At 31.7% G+C, this 23,150-nt stretch overlaps 3 protein-coding genes across 3 annotated transcripts; 2 read left to right on the forward strand and 1 right to left on the reverse strand.

Annotated features, from left to right (window-relative positions):
- Positions 1-1,248: 1,248 nt before the first annotated feature.
- On the reverse strand, positions 1,249-2,911 carry LOC107024583 (universal stress protein PHOS32-like). The gene is made up of 2 exons (XM_015225572.2): positions 2,178-2,911; positions 1,249-1,513 (listed from the first exon to the last, which is right to left on the reverse strand). The coding sequence occupies exons 1-2, from the start codon at positions 2,818-2,820 to the stop codon at positions 1,506-1,508; spliced, it is 651 nt and encodes a 216-aa protein (XP_015081058.1). The 5' UTR covers positions 2,821-2,911; the 3' UTR covers positions 1,249-1,505.
- Positions 2,912-7,579: 4,668 nt separating this feature from the next.
- LOC107024681 (5' exonuclease Apollo) lies at positions 7,580-11,819 on the forward strand. Its single transcript, XM_015225668.2, has 4 exons — positions 7,580-8,092; positions 8,743-8,951; positions 9,454-9,561; positions 9,930-11,819. The coding sequence occupies exons 1-4, from the start codon at positions 7,801-7,803 to the stop codon at positions 10,632-10,634; spliced, it is 1,314 nt and encodes a 437-aa protein (XP_015081154.1). The 5' UTR covers positions 7,580-7,800; the 3' UTR covers positions 10,635-11,819.
- A 2,861-nt stretch (positions 11,820-14,680) lies between these two features.
- Positions 14,681-17,472, forward strand: LOC107026374 (G-type lectin S-receptor-like serine/threonine-protein kinase At2g19130). Its single transcript, XM_015227323.2, has one exon. It carries the CDS (start codon positions 14,855-14,857, stop codon positions 17,315-17,317), a length of 2,463 nt encoding a protein of 820 aa, XP_015082809.1. The 5' UTR covers positions 14,681-14,854; the 3' UTR covers positions 17,318-17,472.
- Positions 17,473-23,150: the final 5,678 nt, after the last annotated feature.

Below are 23,150 nucleotides of genomic sequence, written 5' to 3' on the forward strand. Positions count from 1 at the left end.
AATGATCATGCGTAACTCAAAAGTTGACCACAATGTTTGATGTGATATGTCGACGTAATCTTCAATTTGTTATTAATATTAGATTAAAAAAAGTATCTGGTGTTCACGTATATATATTTGTATAGATAGTTTGTTAAAATATTTAATTATGATAAATTGATATAATTTGATACAAACATGTAATTAAATAAGTTATATTAGTTTTAGGGCCCGTTTGGATGGGCTTAATAAAAGCAGCTTTAAAAAAGTACTTTTGAAAGTGCTGAAACTTATTTTTAAACTAACCAGTTATGCGTTTGGATAAAAGTGAAAAATGGAAGAAAGAGATGTTAGGGTTATGTGGGTAATTTGGAGATTGTATAAAAATATTAAGGGCAAAAAGATAAAAATGTGGTCAACTTAAAACAACTTATAATCTAAAAAAAAAAAACACCCCTACCCCAGCTTTTAACTTTTGACTTAAAATAAGTTATTTTGAGTATTGCCAAACAGCTAAATAAGTCAAAACCAGCTTTTAAGTCAGTTTGACCAGTTTTTAAGCTGAGCCAAACAGGCTCTTAGTACTTGCTTTATCATTGAAGCTCGATTTACCTATGCTTACTGAATTGGATAACTAATGAGCCCACGTAATGCCTCACCCTTGACCAGCTAAATTATATATAAATATTTTTTTCTTACTTATTGCATTTAAGTAAGAAAAAAATCTACATGATTTTTATAAAAAAAATTTCCAGTAGTTCTTACTAACTTATAAAGGGCTGGCTTTTGACAATATCAAGGCAATATATTGATATTCTTTTTAATCCAAGTTTTGTATAAACCATGAAGTCTTCATCTGATTCTTCTCATCTCTAGTATAGACTAAATCACATTATTTGTGTATACATGCGCGTAGGAATTATATTGTACTAGAATTTACACAAATATCATCATATTAATAACTTATTGCATTTTATTCTTATTTTCTTTCCAAATTATAAAAATCTCTTAAATTTGATGAAATCTAGATACATCCCAAAACGTCCTGATATATTTCGTCTCAGTTTCAAATTTATTCCTCAATGTGTTAGATACAATCGCGTAAAGCATCACTTTGATACATCGCATATGTCTCGGTACATCAACACATCGTAATGTATCCAACGAATACATCGTGTAACGTAGAAACTTTTATAATTTTTCAGATGTTCTTTTTTCAGGCGAAAAAGCATATTAAAAAATCGCAATTAAAATAAAAGAGATATTTGATAAAAAAACTTATTCACTCAATTTATATTTGTCATTCTCAACAGTCTAACTCTTTAAGAGCTAGAAGTGTTTTTCCATATAAAGTATAATAATTGTCTTTCATTCCCTTTCCTATTCACACGCCATACTTAAAACCCAACATAATTTTAAAAATATTATTTTTGTTTTGTAATTTAAGCAATATATATAAAAAAAAAATACATCCTGCAGCAAGAAAATTTAGACATCAAGATAACCATCTACTTCACAGCGTTAGATCATTCACCTGCAAAAAAAAAAAGGAAAAAGAAGAAAGAAGAGAAGAACGCTTAGTACTTAATTGACTTGCTAAGTTGCTATGCTCTGCTGATAATTTATCAGAAATAGCCTCTTTACCTTTATAAAATAAAAGTAAAGTCTACGTAATCACTATTTTCCTTTCATACTTGTGAGAGTAACATTCAATATTTTAGTATTATTGTATCAAACATTCATGATTTTGTCAAAGATCTATCGAGAACTCGCATCAAATACTTAATACAGAAACTCCCCCTCTATACTAGCTCTGTTTTTCAGCCTAAACAGAGATGTGTCTATACATAAGATATGTATATCAAATTCATCTAAACTTAGTACCTTATTTTTAATGCAGTGCATAAATTTCATGCGTGAAAATCCACTTTATTTACAGCAAATTTCACATTGGCTATCTTTTTCTAAAGTTAAAATAAATTTAATGTTAATAAGTTAAAAGTCGAATTTAGATCGTAAAGTCACCTCTATTAATATGAACATTTCTTTTTTGTTGCGAGTCCTCGTAACTTAAAACTTACAAAGAAATAACTTATTTTTCTTTTGTATTATTAATTATTGTAATTTATAATATATTAAAAAAATTATATTTTTAACTATTTTATTTCGAATCAAATTAAACAAATTAAAATACACACCTTTTAGCTCATCATCAGCATCATGATACTCGTGCTCCTCCTCCGGTACCGGTGGCAGCTCAGCCTCAATCGCCGCCTTCTTCTCCACTGCTCCGTCGCCGTATTCATCTTGTTGTGGGTATCTAACAACCACAACAGGACAAATACAGTTTTTGACGCAGTAATCACTCACACTTCCAAGTTTCCCTTTACTAACAATTCCTCTGCTTTCATTTTCCCCAAATCCTCTGCTTCCCATAATCATCGCACTCAATCTCAACCTCTCCACTTCTAAACAAAGCCTTTCCTTCATATCCCGATCTTTCACTATGTGAATTTTGAACGGAACATTCGCTTCTACTAAAGGTACCGCTAATTCAGTCGCTTTATTGTTGGTGAAAATTTCATAATCTCGTTCGATTTTGTGAGCAGGGGAGGTGGAGGTGCTTCCCCAATCTGCACCGTAGAGGACGGAAGTTGGTCGGACGTGGAGGAGGATTACGGCGTCTCCTGGACGGAGGTAGTTTTGGACGGCCCATTTAACGGCGAAGGCACTCTCGTCACTGAGATCGACGGCAATGGCGACGCGGCGGTGTGCGGCGGAGAGTGAAAAATTGGGGGAAATGAGAAGGGAATTGGTTAGTTTTAGAAGTGGTTGAGTCATGGAGGATGATGAGATTTTTTTTAATTTTTTATTTTTGGCTAAACTATCAAAGCAATAGAAGAGACTACCTTATTAATTAATATTACTATTTAGTTACCTTCTTCTCAAGGTGGTATACTAGAATTAAAATCAATGAAAGAAAAAAAATCTTTTTAAAAAAAATAATAAAAATCATGGTTTAAAAATGTACTTATATAACTACCAAAGTATGTTATGCAGGGCATGAAGTTGTTTTGGGTTGTGGGTATAGACATCAAATGAAAAATAAATAAATTATATAGTATTGAAAAGTGAATAGAAATTACTAACGATGGATGATGGTTAAGAGTATAAAATGATGAAAATTCTATCGAGAAAGAAGAGGCATAAGCAACGCTTCTTGATCGAATTCATTTTCTCTAACCTCCCCAACACATGATTGATATAAAAGAAATTACTTCCGTCTCGTTCAAGACAAAGTCATAAGTTAAAAATCTTAGCGTATATTTTTTAACTTATAATTTAAAAGTCAAAAATCAATTCAAACCAACTCAAAAAAATAAATATCTCATACTTCTTCTTCACTTTTATTTATTTATTATATCGAAGATAGTGTCAGTCCAACTTAAGAGATCAAGAGATAACACACCACTTACTTGCTAATTAACTATTGTTAGTTTTAGTTATTTATCAATGCATTGAATTTATTATATATTCAAAATGTGACATGGTAAGATTACATTTTATTTGTTACTCCTTAAGATTGTGCCAAGTTAATATTAGACGAATAAAATTAATAGAGAGAATACTTGCATAATTTGAAAAATTAAGAGATAAACATCCTAATTTATTCTTATTATTAAGTACTTAATTAATAATCTAATTTAGTTTTCAATATTTAGATGTCTCATCTTTCTTCTGCATGTCCACTATTTACTTTGCACAATTCTTAAGAAATTATAAACAAAAGCTTATTACCCTTCGAATATAACAAATACAGTGTTTTGAAAAATGTCATACAAAAATGACTATAATTAATGATAAGCGTTTAATCACAAAATAAGTGTAAAATTATTCCTTGATTTAATAAATTGGACAAACATTGTTGGATATCGCAAAAATAGTATCATGAACAAAATCGAGAGAATAATAATCAAGAGTAAGACGATAAAAATATCATCTAATTCATTATTTCTTAAAGAATATATTAAATCTAATACGATAAATAAACATAAACGGAGGAAGAATCCTTATAAGCGTGAAACTATATATTTAAAAAAGGAAAGTAAGAAAATTCATATATGTCAAACTAAAAAGATAAAAATGTATTTCAGTTTTTTTATTTTTTTATATTTATATGTATGATATATGTATACGTAAATAATCATTAAAAAAACATTTTCTTTTAATTAAATTTATATGCGACCATACAAAAACATTTTTGCGAAAAGTTCGTGTTTTTGCATGCACAATTTAGAAAACATTTTGATATTTTTTTCAATCATATGCAGAACGTCTTCTTTTTCTATAATAAATAAATGCCAGTACCGTAGCGGCAAAGACGTTTAAGCTTTGGGCTCCAATTTAGATCGTCCACGTGTCCATTCACTTTTGAATTATTAATACTCATTAAAATTTATTTCTGATCTATCAATTTAATGATTGATTATCAAAACTTTTATTTTTATTGATAAAGATAGTATTTTTTTTATTTGTAATCGACCTTTTCATTTCTTTTTCTCTTGCTTTAAATTTTTCAAAAATATATTATGCTCTTCGACGATCTATCAATTAAAAAAAAAATAACAGTTTATATCTTGAATTAGTAATCGATCCTCGCGATCATTTAAACATAAGGTAAATAATGAATCAATATTCAAGATTGAAGTTGCGGTGATTTATTATTTATTTATCCTACTTTGTGTTTCTATTTGATGTAATATCACGAGTCTTACAATTTTGAGAGATTGTTGAAATATTTTCTAGGCAAATTATATTTCTATACAACATAAACTAATGAATTACATGGTCTCCTCCGAAGAGATAAAATTTAATATTAATAGTAGTGTTACAATGTGATATGAAAATATTACTTTTTAAAGGGTTCTTTAGAGATGATCATTTAAAAGTGATTGCTAAAATATATGTGTACGATGAAGTCTATTTCAAACCTTAATTTAGAAGTACTTATCATTAAGTAAAAAAGTAATTAAATATCACAAAACTAAATGTATTTGCATTAGAAGTGTGGAAACATATTGCTTACTAATTGTCAAGCTTATCAATGAAGAGGGCACACAACATCATCAGTTAAAATTTATTATTGAAATTGTAGATAGTTATTCAAAACCAATAAATATACGATTAGATATGTCTGGAGAATACACAATAAGTTAGTGTCAATTTTGTAACAATAACATTTTTACTACAGTATACTAAAAAGCAAAGTCTTAAAATTTAGTTATAAAAGTCAATATTTTTGAGAATATCTTTGGACGTAATGCATAATTTTTGGAATATTATATGATGTAAAGTGTATATGAACATACACTTGTCAGCTTTGGTTGAAGTAAGAGTAACTAGAAAAGGACTTCACATTATACGACCTGTATATTTACGAGGTTGAGAGACTAGATGTGTGTGGGGGTGGGTGTGGGGTGTGTGGGGGGTGGGGTGGAAGGAGGGTTGGACCATCCACCGCGAGAATTTTTTATTGAAAAAATTTAAAATACAAAAGAGTAATTTGGATAATTTTTTTATGAGTTAGCTTTGAGTGGTTATGTAGAGTAAATAACGCAAGCTCTACTAGTTTTGCGCTTAATTATGTATCTTCATTTTAGTTTTTGAGATTATCTTTAGTGTCACATTTACTTCATCAAATGTAAATATCTCACACATTGAAATACATGTATCTCGTATATATATGGATTAAATTAAGTGTAACTTATTTCAGTTACATTTTATTTAATCGTGATTTACTTGTATTTTGAATGCGTTGACTCTCTCTCACACATCTCTCCTACATATTTGCATTGGTATTAAAAATACTTATATCTAATATTTTTGATACATATATTTGATTCAAAATCTAAAGGAGTGTTGTATTTGATTTAAAATTTGGTAAGAATTGTTAATTAGTTAAATGTGTAATTATCTTCAAACTATAGAGTTGATTCATTTTTTTTTTTGTAATTGAAATATTTATATAATTAAATAATTATATTTAAAATATGTTAAAAGACTAATATAGTTGTATACTAGTATTACAATTTCTGTATCACCCGAACAGACCACTATTTTAGTCCGAAAGTCATGATCTTCAATATCTCCATAATTTCGTGATTCGCTGGTTTTGATTACTTCTTTACTTCAATTAAACACACTTTTTTTTGTTTGTTTATATTTAATAATAATTTAATTTAAAAATAAATATGAATTTTATAGTACTTAATAAGATAGATTTTAAAAAAATTGATATATTTAATAATAATTTAATTTTTAAAATACGAATTTTATAGTACTTAATAAGATAGATTTATAGCCATATGATTTAGACCACAAGTTTTTATAAAAAATCTCTCTTTCTTAAAATTTCAGGTTCAATCAGATTACATCATATAAATTAGGGCAAATTACATAACACAAATTTTGTAAGTTTAGGAGCAAATTACTTTTTTTTTCCGGCAAGTTTCCAATATTATCTTTTATTGAATTGGATTTTGGATATACGTATCTGTCGTGTCTAGACTCTTGATATATGTATCTCGGACACATGTATTTATCATATCTAGACTCTAGATACATGTATCTCGGATATATTAGATCAAAATTAAGTGTAATTTATTCTAGACACATTATATTCCAGTGGATTCACATATATTTGATTCTCTCACTCGCCTCTCTCCCTCGCTCACTCATTTTTCTTCCTATGTATTTGTATTTCAAAAATGTCTAATATTTTACATATACTATCTCACTCGCCTCCCTCCTATTTCACTCACCGCTCTTCTTTCCAATGTACTAAAAGAAAAAGGGATTAGTTGTATAGAATATCAAACTAATAATGTAAAATAAATACAGTATCTATCGTTTGATTTGTTTGTGTTTCTTAGTAAACAGTTTGATTTATTTGTGTTCTTTAGCAAACTGTTTGCTAGTGTCGCTTGCCTCTCTCGCTTTATACAATATAATTGTATAAATTATGTTTCTATTTGTATAAAGCGAGAGAAAATTGTATATACACATGTAATTACATATATCTCCGTCCTATACACTTATAATTATACAATACAAATATTTTCCTGCCCAGATCTCTTTTGTCATTCTCTCTTTCTCGTTTTATACAATTCGATTACAATTTCTCTCTTTCTCGTTTCATACAATTCGATTCAATTGTATATTCCCTGCCCAAGTCTTTTTTGTCTTTCTCTCTTTCTCATTTTATACATATTCAAATTGTATAAAATTTCTCTCTTTCTCATTTTATACAATTCGATTCAATTGTATACAAACCTGGAGAGAAACCAACAAATTATACAATTGCGTCTTTGTATATATGTATAGCAAAATGGGCATGTCTTTCAGTTGTATATGTATAGAATTATACATTTATATATTTGCTATGGAGCGTAATTATACAAACTTTACTATAATATACAAATTTGAATTTTATATTTGCTATATGTGAAAATTATCGTAAGAAAAACTACATACATAATGGTGTATCTCACTTAAAATTTAATATAAAATTATTCATTAGTGAGACGCGGAGGGGAGTACTAAGATTGACTAGTTGGGCCGTTGCACTACATAAGATATAAAGCCAACCATTGAAATTTCAAATCACAATTCCCCGCCAACCAAAATTCTCTTCAATTTTTCCCCCAATCTCCCATCTGGATTATCCCTGTGTAAGCGTACAAGCTCAGAATCGAGAAATTCTTTGCCTGTAACTTGCAGTTATGCGGAATAGTTGATGTTCATTGAAGCAGGGAGGGATCTATGGAGAGTGGAATGGTATCAGTGGATCGTTGGACTGCTGGAAGCCAAGTATACTTTCTAACTCACCTTCATGCCGATCATTTGAGTGGACTCACTTCAAAATGGTCCCGGGGACCCCTTTACTGCTCCCGCATTACTGCTAAGCTCTTACCCATTAAATTCCCAGGATTCAACCTTTCTCTTCTTCACATTGTTGAAATTGGTCAATGGCACTCTGTGTCTTTGCTATCTCCTTCCTCGGGTTCCTCTACTACTGTCTCTTTCATGGCTATTGATGCTCATCATTGCCCTGGTATATAGCAGTACTAGGCGCAATTTTATTTTTTTTTTGCACTCCAACTGTTTGATTAATTTCTCATGTGATGCAAGTTTTCATGTAATTCAATATCTGCAGTTTGCTGTGGAAATAAGATTAATGGGTAGTTGCAATTTTGACTTGAATAGATATTCGCTGACAAAATTAATTATAAAAGGGGATTCTTTTAGCTGACCTAACAATTAGTCTTTAGTACTGTTGTAAATTGACCCGTTCTCGGTTGAAAGTATGGGTATAACGAAGTGCTGGTGATTCCTTTTCTAATGGTGAGTATATATTTCTTGGAGTGTTAATATTCAGAACCTTTTTGTTGTTCATTTTTCTCCTTATGGTTATGGGGCAAAAGAGGGGTTTTGTGGTGCTGTTGTGTGTTGGGGGTGGTTTATATGCTGTTGTAAAGTTAAAGAAGACGTGACATGATTTTTGTATCTCTCTGTAGTATTTTAAAACTGTATTTGTAGTGTTTAGCTCTTAAGATGTTTGGCCTTTATACTTGCTTGGAATCTCATTCCTGTCACAACAGAACCTTACATATTATAATGCTTGTAGTTGTAACGACTTATTATCATGCTTAAATTGCTAGAGGTTGTACCATTTCTTCTGCTAAAGTATAAGCACTGATACAGGAGCAGTAATGTATCTGTTTCGTGGTGAATTTGGCTGCACACTCTATACTGGGGATTTCCGTTGGGAGAGCACAAGTGGGAGAGCACAAACTGGAAGGACCATGCTGCTTAAAGCTATGAAGGATGTACAGCTCGACATGCTTTACTTGGATAATACTTATTGTAACCCAACATATTGTTTTCCTTCACGTGAAGTTGCTGCTAGACAGGTGAATGCTCTTTTCATATTTCCGTCTTTTTTGGCAGCAATTTTTTTGTGTAAAGACATTGTTGGTGTACTGTGACCAGTTGATTGAGTGTTTAATTCAATGAATGTGGTTTCTTTACGTGTATCATTTCCTTGTATACCTAAAGCTCTGTTGAACTTTTCTTTAGCATAATTTTCTTACATCAAAAGATTATTCTGATCAGAACAATTTTAAAAAGTCTTTTGCTTAGATGTTTAGCTTTTTTTCTATGGATTTATCCAGTAGTTCACTTAATTTAGTGTGCAATATATGCTTTTATTGCTGTTATTTTGTAAAAATCATCAAACATCCTGTGTCTTATGCCATGTTAATAAATTTTAGTTCCCTTTTCAGTCTCAAGCTGTGAAGTTTTAACTTGTAGAAGCGGTTTAATGATTTTGCTTCTTTTCCGTATGAACATGTTTGATGAAGTTACAGTATATAATATTGACAAATTGGCTTAATTTCTGATAAATGATTCCAGGTTTTAAGCATCATATCCTCTCATCCTAATCATGATGTTGTCATTGCTGTTGACACACTAGGGAAAGAAAATCTTCTGCTGTACATATCACGTGTCCTGAAAACAAAGGTACTTTCCTACCTTTACGATATAACCTTTACTACATAATCAATACTACAATTTCTTTTGCGAGTCAATATTATGAGATCCAAAGTTTACCAGAACTTACAAGTTTATCTTAATGGTCAGTAGAAATGCGGTTATCCTGGCAATAAGTTTCTATGTTCTGTTGTTTGGAGTTAGTAATACTAACGTAGGATACCAGTAGATATCATCATTACACCTAGTAAGTAAATCTTCAGATTGTTTCCTTCTGAAAATTAGTAGTATACTTGTGTTTGAAGCTAAAAATGATATTCTTTTTATTGTGTGCTCTCGGACACTGCTGACCCATTGTCAAGTATTTGTGCTTCAACTGCTCTTCAACTGTCCTGCAGATTTGGGTGTGGCCAGAACGATTACAAACTATGCATCTTCTTGGGTTCCATGACATCTTTACGACAAAAACTTCAGTGACAAGGATTCGTGCTGTTCCTCGTTATAGTTTTAACATTGAGACTCTGGAGGGACTAAATACAATGCGTCCGACCATAGGGATCATGCCATCTGGTCTCCCTTGGGCGCCAAAAGCTTTCAGAGGAATGGAAAAACTTCCCTTGGGATCTCCTCCATTGCTCCTTCATAACAGGTGGCACACTGGTGTTACAACCTCTAGTACCTCAAGCAAGACAAATGGAGGTTCATTAAGTTCAGGGAGACATGATCATTACATATATACAGTTCCATATTCTGATCACTCATGCTTTTCAGAGTTACAAAAATTTGTTGAGTTTGTCAAACCAATTAATATCAAAGGCATCGTATCTTCATCTGCTTGTAATGTTGACCCCCTTTACCACTTTGGAAGCATTTGTCGAATCCAACAAGCATCAGAGCTCTTATGCCAGAGGCTCAGAATTAAGAGATCTGAAAAAGTTGGAGTCATTGACATGAAGTCTTCCTTTGGATGCACCGGCACGATGCAATTAGGGCGGAAAAAGAGAAAGAGACAAATTTCTAGAGCAGCTATTCATGTTAGTAGGGTGAGGTTGTTGAGAAGAGAGAGGCAAGGAGTAAAGATTGTGGATACAAATCCTGATTAAAGTAGTAGATGTCCTTCCCTTGCTATTTTTAAATACACAGGTTCTGAAGTCATTCCTGTGTGTAATGATGTTGAACTTGCTGTCAGTAGAAGCAGCAAAGGAAATCTAGTTTAGATTTTAACTTGTACGTCTCGAGATCATCTATCAAATTTGAAGAGGTCAAGAGTTTGGTTTCCTACTTGGTTCCACATAGTTCATATTACTTTGTTAAACTTTTGTCAGGATTGTGGACAAATTAATATCTCAATATTTTAATACACTCTAACAGGAAGTATACTCCATTTGTACAAATGCAACCTCCTTAGAAGATCTAATAGCAAAATATACTCTTTGACCTGTTATATTTGTTACAAAGATTTAGTTTGGTATACAAGATCAGATTGCATGATATGCTATTGTTGTCCAGAATTTCCGTGGAAGAGTGTTTGCATCCACCAAAGGTGTTGCTACTTCAAATATTCTGTGATTTACTTCTTCAGATAATTCGTTTGATAGATTGCTGAAAGATAATTGACACACCTGAATGTGAGTTTCTGTTTCTTTTTAATAGTTAATGCAAATATTCAGCAGTTCCTTCTTCTGCAGTGAAGGAATAAAGAGATTAAATGTTTGCCGATGGTTCTCTGTTAAGGAAATAGTTTGTTGGTTCTTGACTGGTGACACTACAGTGGTCCTCTTTTCTAGAGAGATCAATACGATCCACCATGGGTCCATAGTCTCATATATGACATGTAAACTAGATTGCTAGAGAAACTTATATATATTCGCTGGATGATAAAAGCAGCATCTTTCTCTCTCTTTTCTTTTGTGTTTGTGTGAATTGTTTGATGCTGGATGTTTCTGACTCTCTTGCAGTGAAGTTCCAACCCCCAGGAAATGCTAGCCAATCATCCCAGTTAATGTTGTATCCAGTGGCCACCAAGTATGGTTCCAGACAGGATGCTCCACTGCAAAGTCTGGTATAGGAATTCTCACATAACAAAACATTTTATACCTGTTTCGTCTTTGTGAACTTTTTTTAGCAGGCATTTAATCGTGTCAGTTTGAAGGGAGTTCAGTTGCAGTTCTTTCTTTAGTTGAGTTAAATACTTACAATTAAGTTGGATTGAAGTGTACACATTTTAGCCTGAGGAAGATGCATACATATTTATGTACTTAACTATCTAGTTCAAGATCTAGCTCTGTGAGCTACACTTTGTTTGACAATATAATAACATGACTTTAAGACATGGTTGGTGACAAATGTTTCTTCATGATAAAAGAAGTTACATAGCCTTAGACACATAAACGTTCTTTTTGTACTTTGCAACCTGCAAATATCAAATTTGGATGAGAAAGAAGGAAAAGGGCAAAAAGAAAATGATCAAGCTATTTGATATCTGACTGAGTCTTTGGCGTGTGAATGGATTCAAAGTTATAATATTCCAACTTGCAGTTAATGCAGGGGGATTGCGGCTTCAAGTCCTTCATAATCAGAGTATTTTAAGGTTCCAACTTCAAAGGTGCGTTTGTTTTCATTCTTGCTGAATTGACATGACTGGCGTGGAATTACAGCGTAGTTGTGGAAAAAAAAAAGGTTCTGGTAGTCAACATCTGTTGCTTTCTGATTAATAAGACTACCATTCAGCAGTATTAAATAGAATATTTTATTTCTTGCTGAGTTTCTTTTTTGAGTCCTAGGATATATCGGAAATATTTTTCTACTTTCACAAGATAGGGATAAGAATCTGTACGCACCAACCTCCTGAAACCCCAGAAGTGGATTAGCATCCTAGCTTTAACACCTTCTTTATCTCTCTTAAACAACTGTTCCTTGTAGGAAATCGCTTCATTAGTTTTAAGATTAAAATGATTTAAATTTATAAATCTTACTTAAAATACCATCTGATCCATTTGCACATTTCTGTGTTACCTTATTTGCTTAGTGTATATTTCCTATGGAACACAAATTGTAGATTACTTGATCAATTAGTAAATGCAGTATAAATATAAACATAGTACTTGATCAAATAGTACTCCTCATCTTCTTTGCGGACTTGCTGCAGTGGTATAGCTATATAGATGGAAGGGTGATAAGTTGTCCATCTTTCATCGGAAAAATATATATTTTAGGATTGTGTGGGAAAAATTGAAATTATGTAATCCTTTCGTTCATCTTAGGAAATCAGTAGATACAGTGTGTAGTTTATTAAACTATACTTACTTAATAATGTTTATTGATAATTAAACACTATTAAAAAGATGAAACGTAAGAGTATAGTTGAAAAAATCACGCAATTTTTGTGTTTGAATTTTAAAAATGACACTTATTTTTAATCGGATGTACTTTTTAAGTTGGCTATAGTTTTATTCTATGTACAAAGTCATGAAAAGTAAATGGTAAAATGATTATCACCTAAATGGTTGAGTCTAAACTAAGAGTATTTCGTATTAGTCCATTTTTATCTGTGCCCAATTCACACGAAATGTGAAAAAGGACGTGAATGGTTGGCCAATGAATTGTAGTAGTATTGCCAATCAGTAGCTTTCTTGCACAATTTATTTTATATTAATATAAATCAATCATGTCAATATATAATTAATTTTATATTTTATATTCATTTATTGCTCGTTATCTTAGAAGAAAAAAATTGGTGTATACTGTATACTTATTTGGTAAGAGAAACCTACTGGACATCTGGATCCACTTTAGTGGCGGTTGGCTAAGCATTTATTTTTCTCCACTAAAAGTTAATGTGGGTAGCTGAGACTTCTTCAATTTGATAGTGACTTATCAAATTATGATTAATGCTAATGGAATTATCGGATTTAGCTAAACTAGGGTGTGTGTTTGGTAATGTTTTGTCGAAAAACATATGTTTTTTTTAAAGGTATTCAATACATAAATACAACAAAAAAATTATCTTACGAATATATATATGTAATTTAGCAAAAGACTACACGAAGGGAGTACGTTTCAAGGGTGGTGAGGATAAGTTGGTCAAGGGGTTGGGGACGCTGGATGGATGAGGAGAAGACAATAAACTTGAAATGTCATAGATATCAAGTAATCCTGTCCACCATATCTTAGATCAAATGAGAAGAAATCATCTAATAATTTGTTGGGAATTTAACTTGAGATCTCATAGTGCTTTAGCCCACTTTGTTGACCATTAAACCATATTTTTGAGTGTCTTAAAATATAACTTGCGAAATTATTTCTTCCTGACTTTTTAGAAAATATTTTTCAAAACGCCTATCAAATATGAAAATATTTTTACAAACACATCTAGGTGAATGTCATTTTTGAACTTTTAATAATCTCCATTGGTATATTAGGCGCTATAATGGGTGAGTAAAAAATCTTTAGCCTTGACTTTTCTTCCTCATACATAGCAAGTGGGGAGAATCTCTTCCAGCTGTGTTTTCCTTTGGCTCATAGAATTACTATCATGTCCCTGGATTTTCATACTTTGAATTATTGAATATATTTGTTCTGGAGTGAATTTCAAGGACTTGCTGATGGTTGAAAAAACAGCCATACCTCATGCTATTGTGCATCAATAACATATTCATATTTTAATGGTTGACCCATTCTTTATATGAAAGATTTGTTCTGTTCAGCTATGTCATAAATGAAGTTTTATGATGTAGGACAAATTTAAATATTTGTCTATAATGCTATCAGTTCGTCACCGTCGACAACAGAATATTTGATGTCTGGCATAGATTATATGTTTGGTAAATTATGACATTTAATCCGAAAACTTGCTCCTTAAATGAATTGATTTTTAATTTCTGTCCCTAGCAATCGAACTTATGCCTACCAAATTATGAAATTCTCATTAATCTACTGTTCCCACATAGAAGATTGAATTTGACAACGTAAATCTGGTAATGTAAACATGGTACTATTGCTAGTTAAAGGTTCATTTTCCTCATTTTTTGATCGGAAGTAAGTCTATGTTCTTGTTTAAAACAACTATTTTCTAGTTTTTAATTCAATTATTGTTTCTCTAATCACTTCTTTATTTAATAGAGTACTAATTTTTTATTTTGGACAGAGGGATTAAGGGTGAAAAAGTCAATTTAAGATTGTCCTGTTGACTTGACACCAGCAGTCATATGAAAGTTTATTTGTCCATTTTCAAACTGACCCATTCTTCAAGATAATCCCATGAATGGCTTCTCCCAAAAAGTGATATAAATCTCTCTGTCCTCTGCACAATCTTTGAGCAGCCATGGAGATCAAAAACAATTCTTTTCTCCTCTTCTCTTTGTTGTACCTATGTCTCTCTCTCAAAACCTATCTCTCCATTGAAGCTGCTGACACCATTTCCGCAAATCAATCCCTTTCTGGGGACCAAACAATTATCTCTTCAAATGGGAAATTTAAGCTTGGTTTCTTCAAACCAGGTAGTTCTCCCAACTACTACATAGGCATGTGGTATGATAAAGTGTCTGAAAAAACTGCTGTTTGGGTTGCAAACAGGGAAAAACCAGTTCTTGATAAGAATTCTGCAGAGTTAAAGATCTTAGATGGTAATTTGGTACTGGTGGATGAATCTCAAACTCCAATTTGGTCCACAAATATCAGTTCCAGCAACTCGAGTTCTGTTGTAGCAGTCCTCCAAGATGATGGAAATTTGATCTTGACAGATGGGTCTAATTCAACACCACCACTTTGGCAAAGTTTTAATAACCCCACCAATACTTGGTTGCCTGGTTCTAAACTTTCTTACAATAAAGTTACCAGAACAAAGCAGCTTCTTACTTCATGGAAGAGTGCAGATGACCCTGCACCTGGGCTGTATTCACTTGAACTCGACCCAAATGAGAAGCAGTATATTATCAAGTTCAATAGAAGTGTGGAATATTGGAATACTGGACCATGGAATAATCGAATTTTCAGAGATGTGCCTGAGATGAGGACTAACTATATTTACAATTTTAGCTATGAGGACAATCAAAATGAAAGCTATTTTACATATTCCCTTTATGATGATTCTATCATATCAAGATTCATTATGGATGGCTCTGGACAGATTAAGCAACTCACATGGTTGGATAATACAAATCAATGGAATCTGTTCTGGTCTCAACCAAGACAACAATGTGAAGTTTATGCATTTTGCGGGCCATTTGCTACCTGTCAGGAAAGCTTACCCTTCTGTAATTGTTTGGATGGTTTCAAGCATAGTTCAGAGACTGATAGGAATCAAAATGATTTTTCTGGAGGATGTGAGAGGCAAACGAAGTCGCAATGTGGCAATGGTACTGAGGAGAGAGATGACTTTTGGATGCATCCCCAGATGAAAGTACCTGAAAATGCTCAAAATATTTCTGCTGGAAGTGATGAAGAATGCAGATCTACCTGTTTGAATAATTGCAGTTGCACTGCTTATGCTTATGGAAGTTCATGCTCAATTTGGAATGGTGAACTCTTGAATATGCAGCAACTCCCACAAAATGATGGCAGGGGCGAGTCGATCTACGTCAGGGTAGCTGCATCTGACATCCCAAAATCAAAGAGTAAAAAGGGAATTCCCATTGGTGTTTCTGTGGGGTCTGCTGCTGCCGTACTGATCCTTCTGATGATTCTTTTTGTTGTATTCCGGAGAAGGCGTAGGCATATTGGAAGTGGGAAAATAGTGGAGGGTTCATTGGTTGCATTTGATTACAAAGACTTGCAACATGCGACTAAAAATTTCTCAGAGAAGTTAGGAGGTGGAGGCTTTGGTTCTGTTTTTAAAGGGAAACTATCTGATTCATCTGTTATTGCTGTTAAAAGGCTCGACAGCATCAGCCAGGGAGAGAAGCAATTTCGATCAGAAGTCAGCACAATCGGGACAATCCAACATGTTAATCTTGTACGCCTTCGTGGATTTTGCTCTGAAGGTAACAAGAAACTGCTGGTTTATGATTACATGGAAAATGGATCCTTGGATTCACATATTTTTACCGAAAAGCAGTCAGATGTTATGGATTGGAAAACGAGGTACCAGGTGGCACTAGGGACAGCAAGAGGCTTGACTTATCTCCATGAGAAGTGTAGGGACTGCATCATACATTGTGACATAAAGCCTGAAAACATCCTTCTTGATGCACAATTATGCCCCAAAGTAGCAGATTTTGGCCTGGCAAAGCTAGTTGGGCGCGATTTTAGCAGAGTGCTTACTACTATGAGAGGAACAAGAGGTTATCTTGCACCAGAATGGATATCAGGGGTGGCCATTACAGCCAAAGCCGATGTTTATAGCTATGGCATGATGCTTTTGGAAATTGTATCAGGGAAGCGAAACTCGGAATACTCTCAAGATGGGAAAGTGAAATTCTTTCCTAGTTGGGCTGCACGTGTAGTCGTTGATGAAGGCGATATCCTTAGCCTATTGGACTATAGGCTGGACAGAGCTGCTGATGCTGAGGAGGTGTCAAAAATATGTAAAGTTGCATATTGGTGCATCCAAGATGATGAATTTCAAAGACCCTCAATGGGTCAGGTTGTTCAGATTCTTGAAGGAGTTTTGGATGTGAATTTGCCTCCTCTCCCACGCTCTCTTCAAGTTTACGCAGACAATGAGGAGCACATCGTTTTCTTCACCGAGTCATCCTCCAGCCAGACTAGCTCACAAGCTCAGAGCAAGACTTCAAGTACAACATCTCAATCTAAAAGCATCGCAGAGTCTACGAATTCCAGGTCTTGAATATGACTTTCAACTACTACTTGCAATGTATATCATTAGTAACTAATTCGAATTATCTATGCTTAGCTCTGTAAAATGACATAATGTTCAGCCCTTGCATTATCTGTTGAGTTTGCCGGGTTCACCAAGTCTATATTATTTCATACTTTTGGTAATTTTGTGGTGATCATTGTCAACAAATATCAACTATTAACATTGGAAATGACAATTGCGATGTCCGTATAACTCTGGCCTCTTTTGAAGAGAAAAGAAATGGAGAAAATCAAATGATGGAATGGCTTTGCTTGAGAGTCGTCGGGATAATAGTTCATCTTTCTGAGCCGTCCAGCTAACTTTGTGATGCAATTGCCTCTACCATGAACAATTTTGAATTTAGTTTGCTTCCATCACTAACCAATTCAGTATGGCCAGTGGGCTTTTTTGTTTGAACCTTGATTCCGGACCTATTCGACAAGATTAGGTCCATCTAAACCTTGGTCCAATATTTACATCTACAAGCTAGGTGCTAGCCATCTATAGACGAACATCCTTTTGCTGCAGTGCATAGACTTTGCTCCTTTAGGCTCCTGTAAGGGCGGGTATGAGAAAGGTCCCCCTCTCCCTTTGTCAAAGCTTATTTTGTCTGTGCATAAGAACTCGTTTTGCGTGTTGGATTTGGACTGTTATTTTTACCAGAACTTCAGCTCCTTCCATTTCCTTGAAATATTCTCTGGTTCCTTTGTTGGACCAATGCCAATGTGTAGACTTGCTTTGTCATTTTGTCCATTTGCTCTACAATACTAGTTGAATAGTCTTTTTTGGTAACATAAAAATTTGTGACCAGAAAGTTTGGATTGAAATTAAGATGCTGGTTATCAGCCAACCCCCCCCCCTCCCTGCATAAGTCAGAGAAAAATGTTTTTCAATTTTTTTACATGAAAATTAAGAGAATCTCCGGTTGAACATCCCCTAGCATACAAAAAAAAAAAAATCAAATTAGAAGCATATGAGAATTGTTGGAAGCTTCTTAAAAAAAAGGGAAAATACACAAGGACCCCCTCAACCTATGCCCGAAATTCCAGAGACACACTTATACTATACTAAGGTCCTATTACCCTGAACTTATTTATAAGTAATTTTTCTATCCCTTTTCGGCCTACGTGGCACTACCTTGAAAAAAAAAAGTTAACCAACATTGGGCCACAAGATAGTGTCACGTAGACCGAAAAGGGATAGAAAATTATTAATAAAATAAGTTCAGGATAATAGTACCTTAGTATAGTATAAGTGTGTCTCTGAAATAATGTACAAGTATCCTCTCAACCTATGCCCGAAATCGAAAAATTGAAAATTACAAAATCAAATCGAAAAATTGAATGGACCTCTAATATTTGGTTGCCCTATTTAGTTTCATTGTAGATCTAGGTGATAGCCCTTTTCTTTCATACTTTCACAAATTCATGACCCAAAATAACTTAGAGGCCCTTTTAATAAAAACTTGAGTCTAAATGGACCATCTGGGTCGAAGTTAAAGATCTCGAAGGCTCCAACAACAAACCCAACTTGTTCTTAATAGGGAAACTTACATAAATATATTATAATAAAAAAATATTTATCATTTATAGTAATAATATTTTTTTTTACTTGATCATTTTTAATTCATTTATAATACAAGTTTAATACATATTACAAAGAACAATTTATTATTTACATATAATACAAATTTTAATGATGAATAATACATTTATCACACATTTTAATACACTTATAATACAATGTGATAATTTTTTACCAAACAAACATGATATATTTCAAAAAACAATTATAATTCATATATATTGCATACATAATTCACTTTTAATACATATTACAGATTTAACAAAGCATTGCTATAAATGGTAATAAATAAAAAGTATCGCTAAAATCAGTAATTATTTTTTTAAATGTATTAATTTATGTAATTTTTCCTTCTTAATATATAACTTTTGAGCCCATTTATATTCTACAATTCAATGAACAACTTTCACATATAGCAAACATAAAAGGGAAACTTTCATATATAGTCACTTAAAAACAATTAATTACTCTTCATAGCTATAATTTGATAATTACAATTTGTAGCTACAAGTTATAGGAGGAGAGAGGAGAGCGAGACTGGGAGAGAGAGGTGAGAGAGAAAAGAGTGGAGAAAGGTGAATTGTATATGTATACTAGTTAGATAATTGTATATTATACATATGTATTTGTATATATGGCAAGAGAGATTGGGAGAGTGAGGAGAGAGGCAAGCGAGACTGGGAGAGAGAGGAGATAGCCAAGCGAGAGAGGGCAGAGAGTGGGAGAGAGGTGAATTGTATATGTATATAATTGTATATTATACATACACATTTGTATAAATGACAAGCGAGATCGGGAGAGGGAGGAGAAAGGCAAGGGAGAGAGGGAGAGAGGTGAATTGTATATGTATATAATTGTATATTATACATATACATTTGTATAAATGACAAGCGAGACCGGGAGAGGGAGGAGAGAGGCGAGCAAGAGAGGGAGAGAGGTGAATTGTATATGTATATAGGTTTAAAAATTATATATTATACATATGTATTTGTATATACTGACGAATTATACATATACAAACATGACTAATTATACAAACTCGAAGTCAGCCTACGTAATTAATGTATAATATTAGTCGCGAGTGATAATTATAAGAAACTATAGCTATGATGAGTAATTAAATAATATAAGTTTGCTTAGCCGCATAACTTTCATATTTATATGTTATAGTTATAGTTTCATAATTATGCTCTGTTACAAATTTTTGTTTGCTATGGAGTTTTTGATTTGTATAATTTGCTAAGAACATCCAGTTTTATATAAATTGTTCAGTTTTGCATAAATTTATTTATACATTGTAATTTATGATAAGATATGTATTTGCATAATTATAAGTGTATATAACGAAAATATATGTATTTGTATACACTTTTCTCTAGCTTTATACAAATACAAACGCATTTTATACATTTTGTAATGGCTAATTGTATACCGAATTAAATGTCAAAAAATTAGATATTTGCTATGAAAACAATTAAAATAAATTATAGCTAAAACATTTAATTTAAAATTAATAATTTACTATTTCATACAATTTACCTTCAATTTACGAGTCATTGCACAAATAGTTTTGTTTTGAGGTGATCTTAACTTTTTATCTTTTAGAGCAGCATTTTAAATAATAATAAATAGTAAAAAAGAATCTTTGATATCAAAGAAGACAAATCAAAGTTTGCAAGCAAAAGTTTATAAGACACAGGTGATTGCCTTATGAGATATAAGTTTGGGTTTAAAATATTATTACCGCAAAAAATCTTATAACTGCTAAATTATGCCTTGCAAGATTAAAAAAACTTGCAATACAGTTCACAAGCCAAAATTGACAAGACACATGCTATACAATATATAATTCAATTTCAAAAATCATAAATATCTTTTTTTAAAACTTTTTATCATATAAGACAAAATTTCACTTAACATAAACTTTGCAACTTGAATACTACACAACAACTTTTGCCTTGTGAAATTATGCTCACAAATTTTACTCTTGATGTATCATTATTATAAGTTTTTTCTTTTGCTCTTACACAAAAAAAAATATATAGTATATCTTTCTCGATCTTAATCGGTTCTATTGATCATTAAATTATAATTTTTTAATAATGAAATTGACCTATTATATATAGAGGCGAAATCAAGACTAAAAATTTAGAGATTCTGAAAAAAAAATTACGAATTTAAATCTACAACATTATTATTAAGCTTATTCAATCAATTTGAGCTCGAGACTCGTTTTATTAAATAAGACTATTACTAGGGATTTTAAAGTTTTTTTTAATACGAACTCCTATTTACTCCGCCTCTGATTATATATGTGTCATTGTGGGATTAAAGTTTAACTTTTTCTCTTTTTTTTCGCAAGCACCTAATCTAAGACGGTACCAAAAAAGAGGAGAAGATTTTCTTCCAATAAAGTTGAAAAAAATACATCTTTTTCAGAACAATTAGGGCTAAGCAAAGGCCACATGATTGAGATCAATGATAAATGCCTTTTTAAACGCATTACCACCATAAAAATAAAAAATAAAAATTTACGTAACTAAATTAATATTTAGTAGTTAATTATGTTTTATAATTATAACCTAAATTAATTATGGAAAACCGATATTGTTTAAGAAAATAGCTATAAAGTCAGGTCCACGTTGTGTATTAAAACATGTAGAATCTTTTTCTTCTTTTATACAAATCAACATATTCTATCTTATCACACTTACTTATATTTTGCTCCTAAAATTATAAGGTTATACTACATTTATTAATTCTCACACACACACACATATATATATATATATATATAATATATATATATATATATATATTAAAAAAGTGTTAAAGTCTTATAAACTGAGTTAACTGTCAATAAATTTAGTGTCGCTAAAAATATATATTTAATAACAATTGAGTCATTATCATTTAATCGTTGATTAATTATCGTCATATATCATTTTCTATATGATATTTATATAGAATGAAGTTAGGTTTAAGCTTCACCAGAATCAATACACACATGTATGATAGTAGATAAATTAATATATTGTAAAGACTTTTGCTACTAAAAATTTTATAGCAAAAGCAGAAGCACCAATCTTTTTTTTCTCCCTCTCAAATCTCCACCTATATCGATCTCTTTCTCTAGGATTTACGTGTGGTATCTGGATATTAATTAAGTAATATTTTTAGAAAGATGATATTTAAAATTAAATTAAAAAATGATATTTTAAAATTGAAATTGTGTCTGAATATGAACTTTTACTTTAAGATTCATGTAAAAAAAATTGAGATAAAGGAAATATTTTTTCTCTTTTTGTTTGACCTCCTTTCGTGTCATTTTATTTGACCTTTTATACTAAAAATAAAAACAAGATATTTATTATTTTCTTCAAATACTATTTTTTTCAAATAATTAAATAAATTATCACTAAAATCTAAATTTTAATTTTAATATATAATTAATAAAATTAATTTAACACTGTTAATCAAGTTGAGCGAACTAAAATAAATGAGCAGTAATTAAATTGATTAATAACGAAATGTAAGGAGTTAAAACAAGATATATATATATATATATATATATATATATATATATTGATAAACCAGTCGATTATTCAGGATGTTTTGTCATTGTCGTGGGTCCTTCACTTTCATTATATCGATGTGAATTGTCTCGTGCATTAGCAATATAACTTTTCCAGACATTTGTATTCATGGTCTAATTAGACAACATCTTGCTTCGGACATAATTGTTGCTTAGAAAAAGAATCGATTGTATAAAAAATCCTTCAAAAAGTTATCCAGGGACACTCTGTATTGCTGAATAAAACACCTACACTACATAGATTAGGCATACATGTATACCAACCCATTTTAGTGTAGGAGCGCTCTATTTGTTTACATCCATTAATTTGCGAGAAATATATATATGTATATACATACACGATAATACAATATCATTAGAGTATTTTTGTAAATAAAAGATACAAACTTCTCAAACTCTTTCAAAGTATCATTTTATGTCCTAAACATAATATTTTGATATAAAAATAACAGTTAATTTTACCGAATTATGAAAAAAAATGTCTAATTATTTTCTTCGCAAATTATATGTGATACTGACTTAGTTAAAATTGAGTGATTTTATTATTAAAAAAGTAACTTACTGAATTTGCTGCTTTTATTGCATGTCTATGTCTCAGTATTATTTGTTTAGAAACAATATTTATTTTGATTATTAGTTAAT

This window comes from Solanum pennellii, chromosome 7 (assembly GCF_001406875.1).
Source record: "Solanum pennellii chromosome 7, SPENNV200".
NCBI lineage: Eukaryota > Viridiplantae > Streptophyta > Magnoliopsida > Solanales > Solanaceae > Solanum > Solanum pennellii.

Excerpts from the sequence above, each read along its gene's own strand:
- LOC107024583 (XM_015225572.2), bottom strand. The coding sequence starts at position 2,820 with ATGACTCAACCACTTCTAAAACTAACCAATTCCCTTCTCATTTCCCCC.
- LOC107024681 (XM_015225668.2), top strand. The coding sequence starts at position 7,801 with ATGGAGAGTGGAATGGTATCAGTGGATCGTTGGACTGCTGGAAGCCAA. Across the intron at positions 8,093-8,742 it reads TGATGCTCATCATTGCCCTG|GAGCAGTAATGTATCTGTTT; the intron begins GTATATAGCAGT and ends GCACTGATACAG. Across the intron at positions 8,952-9,453 it reads GTGAAGTTGCTGCTAGACAG|GTTTTAAGCATCATATCCTC; the intron begins GTGAATGCTCTT and ends AAATGATTCCAG.
- LOC107026374 (XM_015227323.2), top strand. The coding sequence starts at position 14,855 with ATGGAGATCAAAAACAATTCTTTTCTCCTCTTCTCTTTGTTGTACCTA.